The following is a 15,634-nucleotide window of genomic DNA, read 5'->3' as shown; positions in this document are numbered from 1 at the left end:
CTTAAATTAAAAACGCGTTCTACACCATGCATCTAGCTTTCATATAGTCATATGTGTCCCCACACGCTTTCTCCCTTTACTTTCCTCCTTCTTAATTCCAATGCAAGACGACACAAAAATGTTACTTTCTTATTACTTCCTTCCAACTCCGAATCACACATAAGACACTGGAAAATAAGCACTGTGGATTTCTGAATATTTTTGTAGCTATATATGTTTGAACAAGTCCATGATCGTGATTTCATCAATTCAGAAACAAAAAAAAAATCCAAAATTTAGCTATATATATATGTTGAAAAATTAGTTGCTAATTAATGTTTAATTTGGTGTTTTCATTACCATAAGATCAAGAGCTTTGGAAACCTGTGGAACAATAATAGATTAATTAAAAGAGTTATTTGTTTTACTTTTGAAACAAATTAAGATTTAAAATTAGTTTTATAAAAAAATACTTATATTTAACTTTAAAATCAAGCCTAAATGTTGCTAATAGAGAGAGAGACGTTGTTGGCAACCCTTCCAACGTTGAGAGATAAGAATGTCTCTACTTAACATCAAATTCAAGCAAATTAATGAAGGTGGTCTTCAACTCCTTTTCATACTTATAAAAGGGCAACATTTCATTATTTCAAGCTTCAAACCCTGGTCAACCACTACTAGTACTAGTTATTTTGACGCTGTGTTTAAACTTTTTCCTTATACTATTGCAATAGTAAAAAGAAAAAAGAAAATAAAAATATCAAAGCCATCTTAAATCTTACCTTTCAGCAGATATAAATTAATTTTCAGGTAGACTTTTATACGTATTTGTGGGATGTGAGGGTTGGTTAAGATTAATTAAATACTGTTTTTATAATAAGTAGTTTTTTCTTTTAATTTATAATTTATAATTTTAACCATTTATAATAAGATTTAATTATTAATACTTAGTTTTCTCACTTTTACACATAAAAAATCATTTAATCCACATGCGTACCCCATCACAGTTATTTTAACGATGCCCTTTGTTATTACAATCTGTATTTAAACATTCTTTGATGTTCCAGTAAAAAAAAACATTCTTTAATGTTTAAAACTAAAAAAATTATATTAAAACTATATTTATCTTTAAAAATACTTTTGCACTTATAAAATAATTATTTAAAAAATTAAAAATTAATACCGTATGATGTTTATTGTTTAAAAGTAATAATCTCCTCAGGAGTCTCAACCCAGCAATATGGTAAAGCTAGGTTGGGAAAATGCCAATACTTGGTATTGTTCTATCAGGTCAAATTAACTGCGCGATATTTTCTTAATATTGTAGTTAATTTTCATTTGTTTTTATAGACCCCCAAATTAAGAGTATTGCTCCTTAATAAAATAAAATAAAAATTAAAAATAAATTTAACTTAATTATTGGAAAAATCGATTTAATTAAAATTATAAAGTATTGGTTTGACTTAAATTAAATTTATAATACTATATTTCAACCGAATTAAACTTACAAAATGAAGTTTCTGATGATTAATTTAAATATATTTTTACCTCCCAGTTGAACAAAATCAAACCAAACCACTGCTTAAGACGATTGGACTGCCCTCCAACTGAGCCGAAAGATGTTTGGAGCATTATGGACTTTGATCACTTCCAAATGGCTGAATTACGGTTGCAATAGCCTGCGTGCCAAGTTAAGAAATTCTTGCACAGAATCATCATTATTTCATTACCTCAAAATAAAGAAACTATGTGATTGCATGAAAAAAATAATGCATAAAGAAATTATTCTTCTTGTAATCAAATTTTATAATATAGAGATAAATAACTAGACTGTAAAAAAAAGAGATAAATAACTACATTTTTGAACAAAAAGATTTTGGGGATTTGGATTTTTTAATTAGAATTTTAAACCTTAATCGGTTTAAGATAAATATATACAGTTAACTATTTATTTCATTTATTAAACTCAACATTTAATAATAGTATTGAATTGAACTTTGTTATATTTAATATAAATACACAGATATAATAAATATATATAGGTATAGATAAATACACAGATATAATAAATATATACATGATGACCAGTTATCAAATACAGTACTAGTATAAGTATTCATTACCCGTTTATTACATTTAATCAAATATTAAATATACAATTAAGTCAAGAATCAATTAATACATACGTCACAGTAAAAAAAAAAAAAACATACGTCTTTATGTATTTAACCATAAGGATAACAAAGATACGTGCATCATGCATAAATGCAAACCTGTGTAGTGCGTTTAATACTTCCAAATTAAATTAACAGTTCCAATGATTCTAATTTTTGAATTATGATGGTCAATTCTACATAGATCAATACCGTGCTTTTCTTTCAATTGAAGAAAAACGTTGGAAGCAATGCAATACGAGACGTCGCAGTTGGTTTTTTTTTTTTCCCCAAACAAATATTAATTATTAATGAGAAAAAAGTTTGTTTAATTTTTTTAAAAAATAACTTAAAAATAAGTATTTTTAAAAAACAGATAAAATTGACTTATTAAAATAAACAGAAAACTATATTTTTTAGAAGAAACAATTTAGACAAATACACTAAAAAAATATAAAGTTGTTTATTTCAACAAATAAATTTTAACAAACTGATCATATGTCTGGGATGATTAACTAAAAATAGCTTAAAACTGAAAAACTAGCTTATTAAATTATAAGTATTGAATAAAATTAATTTTTACCATAACTAAAATGCATAAAATTAAAAAAAATCATGATTTATTTTAAAAGTATAATAAAAAATTTGATAAATATATTGAGGATAAAAAATAAAGAAAATATAAATATACTAGTAGTTAGAAGCTATCATTTTAGAAAATGCTATTTCAAGTATAATTTTAAAAAATGCTACAAACTATTAAAAAAATATTTACTAAATAATCAAATAAAATTTTTCATTTAATAAAAAAAATTAGAGACTAATTAAAATATCTTGTTGATTTGTCGATTATATAGTGATAATATGAGTTATTATAAATTTCTAATATTTTGATTCCTAAGGTATTTTTCTTTTACAATTTTTGTGAATGATTTACCATATTTTGATTCTCGCACAACTCAAATGTGAATAACAAAAACAATAATTTTCAGTTGCTTTTGTTTTGTTGCATCTTAAGGTAAATCTTATATGTTAATCCAACGACACACTTAATATGTAAGTAAATTGTAGAAAAAATATGATTAAAATTTTAATACTTAATTTTATCCAAAATTGTAAAAAAAAAAAAGTTATACTATTGTTGAATTGTTTGGCAAATGTACCAAATTATTCTAAGTAGTAATTCTCGGAAGTCCGAGTATCGTTTCCACGGGAATTTTATTGCACTTTATTGAATACTCTTCAATTTATAAGTAAAAGTAATTAGTAAAAAATCAGGAATAGGCGCAAAAATAAATTGTTACTACTAGATCAAATAATTTAGGAAGACAATTGATGGAAATGTCAAGACCGGACAAACCTAATTGGTCTACGATGCATGTATTTATGATGTTCATTACCAATGAAGTTGAATTAGTTCTATCCACATCTATTAATTTTACTTGCCCTTGATGCCTTACGATAACAAACCTATTTTAACTACCTATCTCCCAAATGTCTTTGTGAAGATTCAATAATTAAAATGCATTAAGGTCAAATTCTAGATGTTGCTAAATGCATCGGCATTGGGCCATCATTCTATGCCTAGCAATGCTAGCCCGACAATCCTTTTCTTAATTTGTTCTATTAGGTGTTACCCTTTTCCAAGCGCATAACTCCTAAAACTGATGCATGCATTACTTCTTAAACCCTTATTAGGAAATACCCTCTCCCGAGCGAATAAAACCCAAAAGAAATTTAAGACATAAATACAAGATAAGAAGAAAAGAATTAGAACATAAAACCTGGAATGAATCTTCTTTGCATTGATAACTCTTGAAGTACATCATACATCATTGGCTTTTTAGGCCTGCCAGGCCCTAGCTAGGGGATTAGCCACTCATGACCATTGAGGGCTTTACAATTGTGGGGTGAAGGAAAAAATGGATAATACAAGCAAAGAATGTAGAGAGAAAAGGGAGAGCTCAGACTTGGAATGACTTGGAATACTGAGAGAAGTACTTTGAGGCAAGATGTGTGTTTTTCCTTGGCTTGGATCTCTATTTATAGATGCAGAAATGAGCTTTGGGCCTTCATAGGTGCGCTTAGCGCGTTCAGATCGTGCGCTCAGCGCGTGCTGTAGGCTTAGTATGTGCTTCTGTTGGATCGTGTGCTTGGCGCGTGCCTCGCGCTTAGCGCACGTAACAAATCCTGCATCTTCGTGCTTAACGCCTCGCTTAGCGCTTGTGCTGCCTTGCACGCTTAGCGCGTAACGCGCGCATTTTGGGCTGGACCTACTTCAAATTTTCTTCTTTTTCTTCAATTTCTGGTGTCTTTTTGCTTGTTGTACCTTCAGTTTTCATATCTGCGGCAAAAAATTCAACTTAATTAATTTTCTAACTTTTAATTACAAATAACTACTAAATAATTAATTTTAAGTCAAAATTTGACTAATTCTCTACTATTAATTCATGATTATTTAGCAGTACTAGAAACTTGATTTAGTTTTAAATATTCTTAATCTAAATTTTCGAGTTTTTCTTCTTTTTTAACACTGGGAAGCCAAGCGATATGGCCACAACGCAACCAATTCCAATTCTATAATTAATGTTTGAATACATTTCCCACTTCCAACTTTGGACTTTTCCTTCACATCTTAAACGCACGTTTCCCAAGCGCTAGGCTTGCAAACCCTGTTCTTCCTTGCAAGTTTTTTTGGTTTATGCTTAAAGTAATAAAATTGTGTAAGGTGGTTTGTGCTTAAAGTAATAAAATTGATTAAGCTGGTTTATCCTTAAAGTAATAAAATTGGACAGGGTGTAAATTAGTACTAAATGTTAACTATTAGCAGAAACTCACCAGAAATAATTACTACTATTTAAGTCTAAACCACAAACAATTTAATTTATTCATTCAACTACTTCTACATTAAGAGATCTTTTTTAGGATGGTTGTTAACCCCGCGTTTGAAGGATCAGAATTAACTCTAGATCCTTTACAGAACAAAAAAATGCAATGCATAATATAAATACTCATATTGGCTTTGGCATAGTTTTTTTGTCACATGCTCCCAACCAGAGTACAGTAGCTACCAACATCACCATTTATGCAACCCACTGTCTATCCTCATCTGATAGCATAGCATATAATAGACTCTGACTCACTCCCTATCATTTTCATCCTGCTTGAACAACCAAAAAGAGTTCCACTCTCCGAAAAGTGAAAACACTTTCATGGAGATTAACTTAGATTATTCCAAGATGCTCTTTTTACTCCTCCTTGGTTCCACTTCATTGATTTTTTTCTTCCCACAATTGGCTTCTGCTGCCACTCCCAAGCTCAACACTCAAGAGGGTAAAACTCATTCCTTCATTCATTGTTGTATCAGATTAGTTCATACTTTTCCATGTTTTGGATTGGAACATAGAGTTGCAAAAGTGAGGCAGAGTCAATAGTCTCACTCAGTTCTTTTGTTTGGATCTATGAACAGCAAAAGCAATCATGGATTGGTTGTTTCATTTCATCATAGCTTCTAATTCTATGCATATGCATCTGTGTTAAGATTCATTAGAATGTTGTTTGGTTTTTCTCTTATTGATGAAGTTGAATTGTGTGCAGTGAAGGCATTGAAGGAGATAGGGAGCAAGATTGGGAAGAAAGACTGGGACTTTGGGGTGGATCCTTGCAGTGGAAAAGGAAATTGGAATGTGTCTGATGCTAGGAAAGGCTTTGAGAGTTCTGTCATATGTGATTGTTCCTTCGATCACAATTCTTCTTGCCATGTCGTAAGCATGTAATGTTCTCTTTCTCTCTTTTGTTTCAATCAAGTTTTTGGTCCAATCCCTATGGATTCTATTGGAAAAAACCCAAATAAAACCAAGATAAAACATATAAGTGAGGGACAATCCTCCCTCTATAATTTTTTTTACTACCATCAAACCTGAAGTTACCATCAAACCTTCACGTGCAGTTACACATTCTTCTTTATGAAAAAAAAAATGTCCAGTTATAAATTCATGTTTTCTTTGCTGGATTCCAATAACTTTTTTAATTGATGAAGCAAAAAGGAAGAAAAGGGTAATGGGTGTTTTTCTACTAGTTTTCTTTTTACCTAGAATATTTCCAAAGATTTATAATATACTGCCTTCTTAAAAAAGTTGACTATATATCCGGAAGCTTAATCATGCATATTTATGGTTGTGGCTTGTCAAAGTAACGCGTAGGAGTAAATGAGAAGAGGAAAATGTTTCGTGGACTATATTTTTAAAATAAATGTATACCAGAGAAATAATAATAAAAATAAGTAAATGACAAAAATAATTATATACTTATCATGTATAATGTTGATTTTATTATGTTTAAGTACCAGAACTCATTAACATACAAAAAAACTTAAGTTTGAAATGTCGGACACGGGTCTTGATCGACAACTCAACCGACCCGATGTAAGTTGACTTTGAACGTGATGTGCTGTCTTTATCTTTTTTTCTTGTCAATGTTTCCTGAAAACTTATGATTTTCATCTGTTGGGTTATACGTTTACGTTTTTGCTTCAAACTATTTTTTTTTGTTACATTAAACTGTGTCTAGTAAAAAAGTAATTTGTTGATTTTTTAAATAGGAAATGTTGATTAATTTTTGTTCAAAGAATGGGTAAGGGTTTACTGAACACTAGATCAACTGTTGATGGTTACCACAGAAGGGATACTGATCACTGCTCACTAGTCTCACAGACAGGTTAATGACCAAAAATATATATTATTTTTCCTAGGTAGCACGATTAGTTTTTACAAAAAATGATCATTTCATATTTCAAGAGGTGTAAATTTTTTAAAATAGGCAAAATTTAAAGAGGTATACATACCTTAGGTTTTAAGAGAGAGATAAGAATAAAAAATGATAGATTTAACAAGTGATGCGATAGAAAGAAAAAAAAAAGGATGTAAGTTTAATTTTTTTATATTAAAATTAAAACATATAACTTTATGCATCCTGTCCAACCCCAACTCCATTAGGATAGTGGGTTTGAGAGGGGTGCAAGGTGGGTATACAATTTGTGGTTAGACACCTTAATTTCATATAAACATGTTTGGATTTCAACAAAAAGAAAGTAATTAAATTAAGAGTTTAATTTTAATACATTTTAAAGTAATTAGAAAACACTTTAGATATGATTTTAAAAATAATGAGTACAAAACTCAACATTTTGGCATACATAGCAATCATGATTTCTTTACAGCGTAAAATAGTTAATACTTTCAATACAGTCTAATTAAATTCTTGAATTAATTATAAATTCTACCTTGGTTAAAAAAAAAAAAAGATTTGTGTTTGTGAGCACTTCCTAACTTTTGTACACAATGGTGTAGTATAACATGAGGGATTCACAAGATTGTTTCTTCTCTCATTTCATGTACTGTATTTGTTTATTGGTTGGATATCTTGGAATAATCATGTTAACCACCATATAAATTCTGAATTTCTGCTTTTATTTTCATATTCTAAATGAACAGATCCTTGAAGGCTCAGAATCTGTCTGGTAGTCTCTCACCAGATTTTTCCAAGCTTCATCATCTCCAAGAATTGTAAGATAATCAAATCTCAGTTTTGAAGCCATGACTTTTTTTGTTGGTCTGCATGATGTTCCCTGTGGAATGGTGAAGTCCAGTAACTTTGTCTTGCACTTTCAAACAGAGATCTTAGTCGTAACATCATCACTGGGGCTATACCTCCACAATGGGGTACCATGCGCTTGGTTGAGCTGTAAGAACTTTCTGTTTTTTCTGCATTGTCTCTTCAATTTCTTTCTTCTTTTTAAGTAAACAACTTGAGATCAGTGACTCTAAAGATTCTTGTTAATTGAATATGCAGCTCTTTTATGGGAAACAAATTGTCAGGGCCATTCCCCAAAGTTCTCACCAATATCACAACCCTCAGAAACTTGTATGTTGAAATCATTTCCTTATTTTCAAATGAATTGTTAGTTTACTCAATTACTTAGCTTAGCGATAAATTGAATGTATTTTTAAAGAAAAATAGAAACAAAGTGAAAAGTATATTTGGAATATCTAAAGGTAGCTTTTGCCTCTTGCCAACATATTTCCTTTTACCTAAAGGAAGCTTGGCATAGGTGATCCAGGATTGCTGGTTTAGTATAATTGCCAATTTATTTCTGCAGCTTTGTTTAAATTAAATATTTTATGAATGTTACAGGAGTATTGAAGGAAATCAATTTTCAGGCCACATTCCAACGGAGATTGGGAAGCTGACCAATTTAGAAAAGCTGTAATTCTTTTGATCTTCTTTGTGTGTTTATTGGAAATTTGGAATCTCAATATCTGCTTCACTTTTCCCCCTAATATATTATTTTGTAGTGTTTTAACATGAGTAAATCATGCTTGTTTAGCATTCTGTCATCCAATGGATTCACGGGAGCATTGCCACCCACGCTTTCCAAGTTAACCAAGTTGATTGATTTGTAAGTTCTTATTAAGTTTACATCTTCTAGCACATGGTTACAATCTGACAGATAAAGATGCACAAAGATGAGCCCTTTGATTGTATTTAATATTAGGTAGTGAGGTGTTACTGCAAGCCACTGCAGGTTTCTTAAATTAATTCATATAAGGAGCTACAAAACTAAAGAATCTGTAGTTTGCTTATCACTTATGTTCTTTTATTGTTGTTACATTTGAATTTTGACATTTCTTTGCATACTGATTAACCTTTGGGAAACACATTTTAGGAGGATAAGTGACAATAATTTCTTTGGGAAGATTCCCGATTTCATTAGTAATTGGACATTGATCGAAAAGCTGTAAGTCTCCTACCTCGTTCTTTCTTGTTGTATTTGTTGTATAGACTACTTTATCATGTTAACTTTTTTTCTTTTGGGGTTACAGGCATATGCACGGTTGCTCTCTTGAGGGTCCCATACCTTCTAGCATTTCTGCCTTGACAAGATTAAGTGATTTGTATGTTTGTAATTCTTTATTTTATTTATGTTTTGATCATAGAAGATGAATATGCTAAGTGATTGTTTTATTTTTCTTTGATACTTAGGAGGATAGCTGACCTAAAAGGTAGTAAAAGCTCAGCTTTCCCACCACTAAATAACTTGAAATCCATGAAGACACTGTAAGCTCAATGACTTAAACGCTTCTTTCTCTTATAAGTCTTTATAAAAATGACTTATATTTTATTTGGACATCATAATGCAGGGTATTGAGAAAATGCATGATTAAAGGAGAAATCCCAGCATATATTGGGAGAATGGAAAAACTGAAAATCTTGTAAGTTGTTCAACAAGTAACTTGCAACAGTTTTGACAACATAAAATATGTTACTTTGAGGATCATGTTCCACTTGAGAAGATCTCAGAGAATCAATTCAAGTTGTATAAGCCATCCTTACATATAAATTATAATGTTGACACTGCACTCATAATAATATTCTATAATTTATCTAGATCTGAAATACAATTTTTTCCAGGTAAAAAGTTTTGTAGGTCAATTATGGCAAAATGCATTTTTTTATAATAAAAAATATATTAACCGTTTCCTTACGTAAAACAAGTTCTTTTATTTTATCTTCGTTGCTGTAGAGATTTGAGTTACAATGGCTTGAGTGGAGAGATACCTGAATCTTTTGCCCAACTTGACAAAGTAGACTTCATGTAAGTGGATTGGTTGAATGAAATATGTTATTGGTACATCTCATTTTTAATTTTGACGAAAAAAATGTGTTAAATAATGCAGGTATCTTACCGGGAACAAATTATCGGGGATTATACCTGGCTGGGTCCTTGCAAATAACAAAAACATGTACGTTAAATTCTTGAATTGTTATGTTTCAATTTTCAGTGTTTCATCTAATATTTTCTTCAGTAGCTACAGTGACTAAGCCACCAAGAAATACACACACAAACATGTGTGTAGTGGATAAGGCACCAAGAAACTCTCTCTCTCTCTCTCTCGGTGTAGATTAATATGTTTTAGAGCATTTAGAATTGAGCAACAAGTCAAGTCTTATATTAAATTCCAACATGAAACAATTTTTTCAACAAATCCATTTAGAAAATGAACAAAAATATAGTTAAATGGCTTATACTCTCTAGGAACTTCAATCTATTGATGTCTGCATAAAGATAATATATGATACACAACTAAAATTAAATAAACACTCCTTTAGCAACATGAGATTAACATCTTTTATAATATATTTTGGTGCACAGTGATATCTCTGACAACAACTTCTCCTGGGACAGCTCAAGTCCAACTGAATGTCCACGCGGGAGCATGTAAAGTTTTATTTAAGCTTTGAGTATAAGTTGTCCTCAATTAGTCATCAGTTATCACTGAAACATTTTTTTTTTCCAGAAACCTTGTTGAGAGCTACTCTTCATCTGTAAATACACAGTAAGCTGTTTTGTTTGGAATGTTTTCTGTAAAATTTGGTTTTTGGTAGTAGCCCTAGAATATAACCTTAAATTTCTCTCTCTGTTGCAGAAATAAGATTCATTCATGCTTAAAAAGGAACTTTCCATGCACATCTTCAGTTAACAAATGTAAGTATGTGACCATACTACAAGTTTTAAATTACTTTTATGATCTGATAGGCTGGTTTAAATATTGACTCAAATTCTGTGACCTGAAATTGAGTGAAATAAGTTAATGAGAAACTCTCAACTCAACATGATTTCATACCGAAAAGAAAATTTTAAGATAGTCATATAACATGATTTTGCTTATGATTCTATTTATGCAAAAGTTCACTGCCTACTTCTTTGCTAACAATCTTAAGCTCAGAGTTGTACAGAAATTCGTATAAAACAAAATAAAGTAAGAATGATAAATGTCCATTAGGAAAGAAACAAGAATATAACTGTTTTTCTTAAGGGGTTAAGACTGATTTCCTCCTTTTCTAATTATTTGAAATAAATAGATTGACTAATTCTAAGAAACTTAAAACTGGAAGATAATTTGATAGTCTTTTTTATTACAACCATTGAATGATTGTAATGACATTTTATTGAATAAATTCAAGTAACTGAACTAAAATCTTAAATAATTCAAATACTAATTATATTGTGTTCTTAGCGAATTTTACCTTTCTATGCTGTTGTCTATCTTTACCATTAGACCATTACAATTTGAAAGATTTTACACTAAGTATTCTTTCTTTTCAACCCTGTTTGTCATTAATTTGTTTTTCAATAGATCATTACTCCATGAACATTAATTGTGGTGGTAACGAAGCAAATATTAGTGGTCAAATCTATGAAGCTGACAGAGAACAAAAGGGTGCTGCAATGTTATATTACACCGGCCAAGATTGGGCTCTTAGTAGCACTGGAAACTTCATGGACAATGATATTGACTCTGATCCATATGTTGTGGCCAATACTTCTAGACTGAATGTCTCTGCACTCAATTCACAACTATATACAACAGCGCGTGTTTCTCCCCTTGCTCTCACATACTATGGCCTCTGCCTAATAAATGGAAATTACACAGTTAAGCTTCACTTTGCTGAGATTATTTTCATCAATGATAGGTCACTTTACAGTCTTGGAAGGCGAGTATTTGACGTCTATATCCAGGTAACAATTAGTACTTGGCTAATTTTCAAATGATGCTAAATAATTCATTTGCACTGAGTTGTGCATTGATGTAGATGGAATATTTTTTACTGAAGATGGAAAATATTATTGTGTCCTTAAATTAAGGGGAATTTAGTGCTGAAAGACTTTGATATCCAAAGAGAAGCTGGTGGTACTGGCAAGCCAATTGTGAAGACATTGAATGCTAGTGTCACCCAACACACCTTGGAGATTCACTTCTACTGGGCTGGAAAAGGAACCACTGGCATACCCACAAGAGGAGTTTATGGACCTCTTATATCTGCTATTTCAGTTAACCCTAGTAAGTCACGTATCCTGCATATTAGTGTTAGTGCTTTATCTGACTTAATAAGACTGCATTATGAATTTTAAAAAATGTAGGAAAAGGGAAAGATTACCATTTATGTCTACCTCTACAGTCTACAAGACCTCCACTAGATTTCCATTTATCCGATCCAGTTCTGTTCTTCATTTATGCAAAAGCTAAAAGTAAATAATACTTTTCCCTTGCACAGATTTTAAACCTCCATCAGGGGATGGCAAAAGAACTTATTTCATGCTGGCCATCGGCATAGTAGCTGGTGTTTTAGTGGTTGTTCTTCTGGTACTGGTTCTCATGAGGAGGATGGGATGGTTAGGAGGCAAAGATCCAGTGTATAAAGGTATGGAATATGCCACTAAGGTTCTTTTAGTTAGAATAAAAATTTCCATTTGTTTCCAGCACAACATCTTTTCTATATCCATCAGTATTTGCCTGAGATTCTTCAACAATTTGTATTAAATAAATATTTCTACAAATTTTATTCAAATGTAATAAAACTGAAGCGCAATAATTTACTTTTATATAAGATTTTTCAGAAAGAGAAGGCTTTAAGAGAACATAGGAGAGTATACCTGCTCACCATATATATTTATATGCTAGATAGAAATGAAATGAACTATGTGGAAGATATTGTAGAGAAAGTTATAAACTTTGTTGTTGAATCCAAATTTCGATTTTTTTTTCAGAGCTCAGGGGCATAGATCTGCAGACGGGATTATTTACACTAAGACAAATCAAAGCAGCAACGAAAAACTTTGATGCAGAGAATAAAATTGGTGAAGGTGGCTTTGGTTGTGTTTTTAAGGTATTTTGATCTTCCATTCTTGGTTACCTATTCCATCTTATGGTTAATTTATTTGTTACTTGATTTGAAATAGAAGACACACTTATAATTTAATTGATAATCTCTGTAATGCATTTTGTACTCATTAGCAAGCATATATAACCTTCGTGGGTAATGAAAGAGAAAAATTATCCACGTGCATGATGGTTAAAGTGTAATGGAGATTTGTTAGACCAATCAACACTTCAGTAGTTTGATATGTGTACCTGTGTAATTGTAATGCAAGAAAAAAAAAATACACCTTGTTCATGATGCAGGGCCTATTATCAGATGGTACAATAATAGCAGTAAAGCAGCTTTCTTCAAAATCTAAACAGGGAAATCGTGAGTTTGTGAATGAGATGGGACTGATATCTGGACTTCAACATCCCAATCTTGTTAAGCTTTATGGATGTTGTGTGGAGGGCAACCAGCTAATACTGATATATGAGTACATGGAAAATAATTGTCTATCTCGCATTCTTTTTGGTAAGCTTCATGATGAATAAACTTTAGCCATACTTGCCATTTGAATCAAATATTTGATATAATCAACTAACTGATTGTCCTTCTCCCAATCACATACAGGGAGGGATCCAAACAAAACAAAACTAGACTGGCCAACAAGGAAGAAAATTTGTCTTGGTATAGCTAAAGCTTTGGCTTATCTTCATGAAGAGTCCAGAATAAAAATCATACATAGGGATATAAAGGCAAGTAATGTATTGTTGGACAAGGATTTTAATGCTAAAGTCTCAGATTTTGGCTTGGCAAAACTAATTGAAGATGACAAAACCCATATTAGCACTCGAGTTGCAGGAACAATGTAAGTTCATATTTTGCTACTATTTCTCTTGTTTTCATATCAAAACATAGCATTGCAATCTTGATAATAGTTTGGAGGAAAGATTCACCACTGGTTTTGTCATGAAAAAACAAGAGTAAAGTCTATGTTGCCAAGGACCTATATCTCTAACACACCCCTTCTTGCAAAACGTCTTTTTGGGCATGGAAATAGGAACAAGACATGTCTCCTCAATCATGTGCCAAAATCATAATTAGATTTAGAGACACAGAAGCAGCAAGAACATTTCATTCAAGGATCATTTTCCTAAAATCTTAAGCAGTGGATGCCCTTGAATAGTTTATGTAACATATATTATCTGATGAGATGTTTGGAGCAAATACACTTTAAAGGATAAAGTGTGCACTTGAAAAATACCCACTTTTAATCAATAGTGGAGATTATGGTAAAAATCAAATGCATGTGTATCATTCTCTGAAGTTAGTTATAATTTCAAGCATTAAATATTTAACCCATGATTATTGATGTACTTTATTCTGTAAAGTATACTCTTAGTCAAATCCATTATTTCAACAATGCTAAATGCTTTTTTTTTTTTTTTTCATTTTGTAGTGGTTATATGGCTCCTGAGTATGCAATGCGTGGCTATCTAACTGACAAAGCAGATGTTTATAGCTTTGGGGTGGTTGCATTGGAAACTGTCAGTGGAAAGAGCAATACAAATTTCAGGCCAAACGAGGATTTTTTTTACCTTCTTGATTGGGTAATTAGAATTTATCTTAATGCGTAATATAACGGCTCAAACAAACAAAAGATACTAAGTTACCAAGACCTATGGATTATTGGTTTTACTATACATATACGGTCATATCAAGTGATAAGGGTTTTGGAAAGATTAAATCACAAAGTCATGTGACTTTTTTCAGTGATCATGTAATCATAAAATCACTTGTAATCTTAACATATAGTTATTTGGTCTAGAATTGTTCACACACACACACACATATATTGCAATTCTTTTTTAGAGTTTTAGTATCAATTTGGTCTGAAATTTGAGTTTCTTTCAGGCATATGTTTTGCAAGAGAGAGGAAGTCTTCTAGAGTTGGTTGATCCAAATTTGGGTTCAGAGTATTCAACTGAGGAGGCCATGGTGGTGCTAAATGTGGCTCTCTTATGTACTAATGCATCTCCTACACTTAGACCAACAATGTCCCAAGTTGTGAGCATGCTTGAAGGTTGGACTGATATTCAAGATCTACTTTCTGATCCGGGATATTCAGCTATCAGTTCAAGTTCCAAACATAAGAGTATAAGAAGTCACTTCTGGCAGAATCCAAGCGGAACACATAGCATGTCAATACCTAGTATTGATACTGATTTCTCTGGCTCACATGTTGAAACAGATAAGAGCTATCTTCCCGTAACCGTTAATTCAGATGGATCAGACAAGTGAAATTAGTTTCTTAATGCCACATTTAATACAAAACTCGTGGTGTATTCAATGAAAGAAAAGAGAGAGAAAAAAATTAAAATTAATAACCATGTAAATACTAAAGAGTTTTATCTTGTTGCTCTCGTTCGCCCAAAATTTGGGGTGCCATCATTTGAAGCTATGGTTATGTACCTATTCCCATCACACTGGGGTGCCTTAATTTAGGGTTAGTTACAATTTACGTTGACATGTGAGATTGCTAACATTACAGTCTCTAATACATTATCTATTGCTTAAATTTATCAAAAGCTACAAAATCATGTGTGGATGTCATTAAACAAGGTGCAAGACCTACAAAATTTCGTGGTTTTTAATAAATATTAATTAACAATAAAGAGTGTTCAATAAACTGATAAAGTATGTTAACAAGTGTATTACTAACATTTCTTTTGACATTGTTTAAATGTTTTTAAAATTAAAAAAAGTAGATTATTTGTGCAACACTTATGCATTAGCTG

The 15,634-nt window shown here is 31.3% G+C and overlaps 1 protein-coding gene across 3 annotated transcripts; it reads left to right on the top strand.

Moving 5' to 3' along the window:
• Positions 1–5,062: 5,062 nt before the first annotated feature.
• Positions 5,063–15,414, top strand: LOC100784864 (probable LRR receptor-like serine/threonine-protein kinase At1g07650). 3 transcript variants are annotated; one of them, XM_041009528.1, is made up of 24 exons: positions 5,063–5,465; positions 5,730–5,904; positions 7,625–7,696; positions 7,806–7,874; positions 7,983–8,054; positions 8,325–8,396; positions 8,518–8,589; positions 8,857–8,928; positions 9,014–9,085; positions 9,174–9,248; positions 9,332–9,403; positions 9,715–9,786; positions 9,869–9,934; positions 10,345–10,410; positions 10,490–10,528; positions 10,619–10,677; positions 11,330–11,712; positions 11,839–12,034; positions 12,249–12,395; positions 12,742–12,860; positions 13,217–13,367; positions 13,467–13,704; positions 14,296–14,446; positions 14,751–15,414. In XM_041009528.1, the coding sequence occupies exons 1-24, from the start codon at positions 5,345–5,347 to the stop codon at positions 15,135–15,137; spliced, it is 3,018 nt and encodes a 1,005-aa protein (XP_040865462.1). In that variant the 5' UTR covers positions 5,063–5,344; the 3' UTR covers positions 15,138–15,414. The 3 variants fall into 3 exon arrangements, with proteins under 3 accessions (XP_040865462.1, XP_003519558.1, XP_014626028.1); XM_003519510.5 differs by having other exon boundaries at positions 5,065–5,465; positions 13,157–13,367; XM_014770542.3 differs by lacking the exons at positions 5,063–5,465; positions 5,730–5,904; positions 7,625–7,696; positions 7,806–7,874 and having other exon boundaries at positions 8,008–8,054; positions 8,486–8,589; positions 13,157–13,367.
• The last annotated feature ends 220 nt before the right edge of the window (positions 15,415–15,634 follow it).

The sequence above is a fragment of the Glycine max genome, chromosome 2 (assembly GCF_000004515.6).
Source record: "Glycine max cultivar Williams 82 chromosome 2, Glycine_max_v4.0, whole genome shotgun sequence".
Classification (NCBI taxonomy): domain Eukaryota; kingdom Viridiplantae; phylum Streptophyta; class Magnoliopsida; order Fabales; family Fabaceae; genus Glycine; species Glycine max.
The sequence above is the reverse complement of the archived record's forward strand: the minus strand, read 5'-3'. Positions and strand labels throughout refer to the sequence as shown.

Bases quoted from the DNA above. Each gene is read 5' to 3' on its own strand.
- LOC100784864 (XM_003519510.5), top strand. From the start codon at position 5,345: ATGGAGATTAACTTAGATTATTCCAAGATGCTCTTTTTACTCCTCCTT. The intron at 9,249-9,331 runs GTAAGCTCAATG...ATCATAATGCAG, and splicing joins TTGAAATCCATGAAGACACT to GGTATTGAGAAAATGCATGA. The intron at 13,705-14,295 runs GTAAGTTCATAT...TTCATTTTGTAG, and splicing joins ACTCGAGTTGCAGGAACAAT to TGGTTATATGGCTCCTGAGT.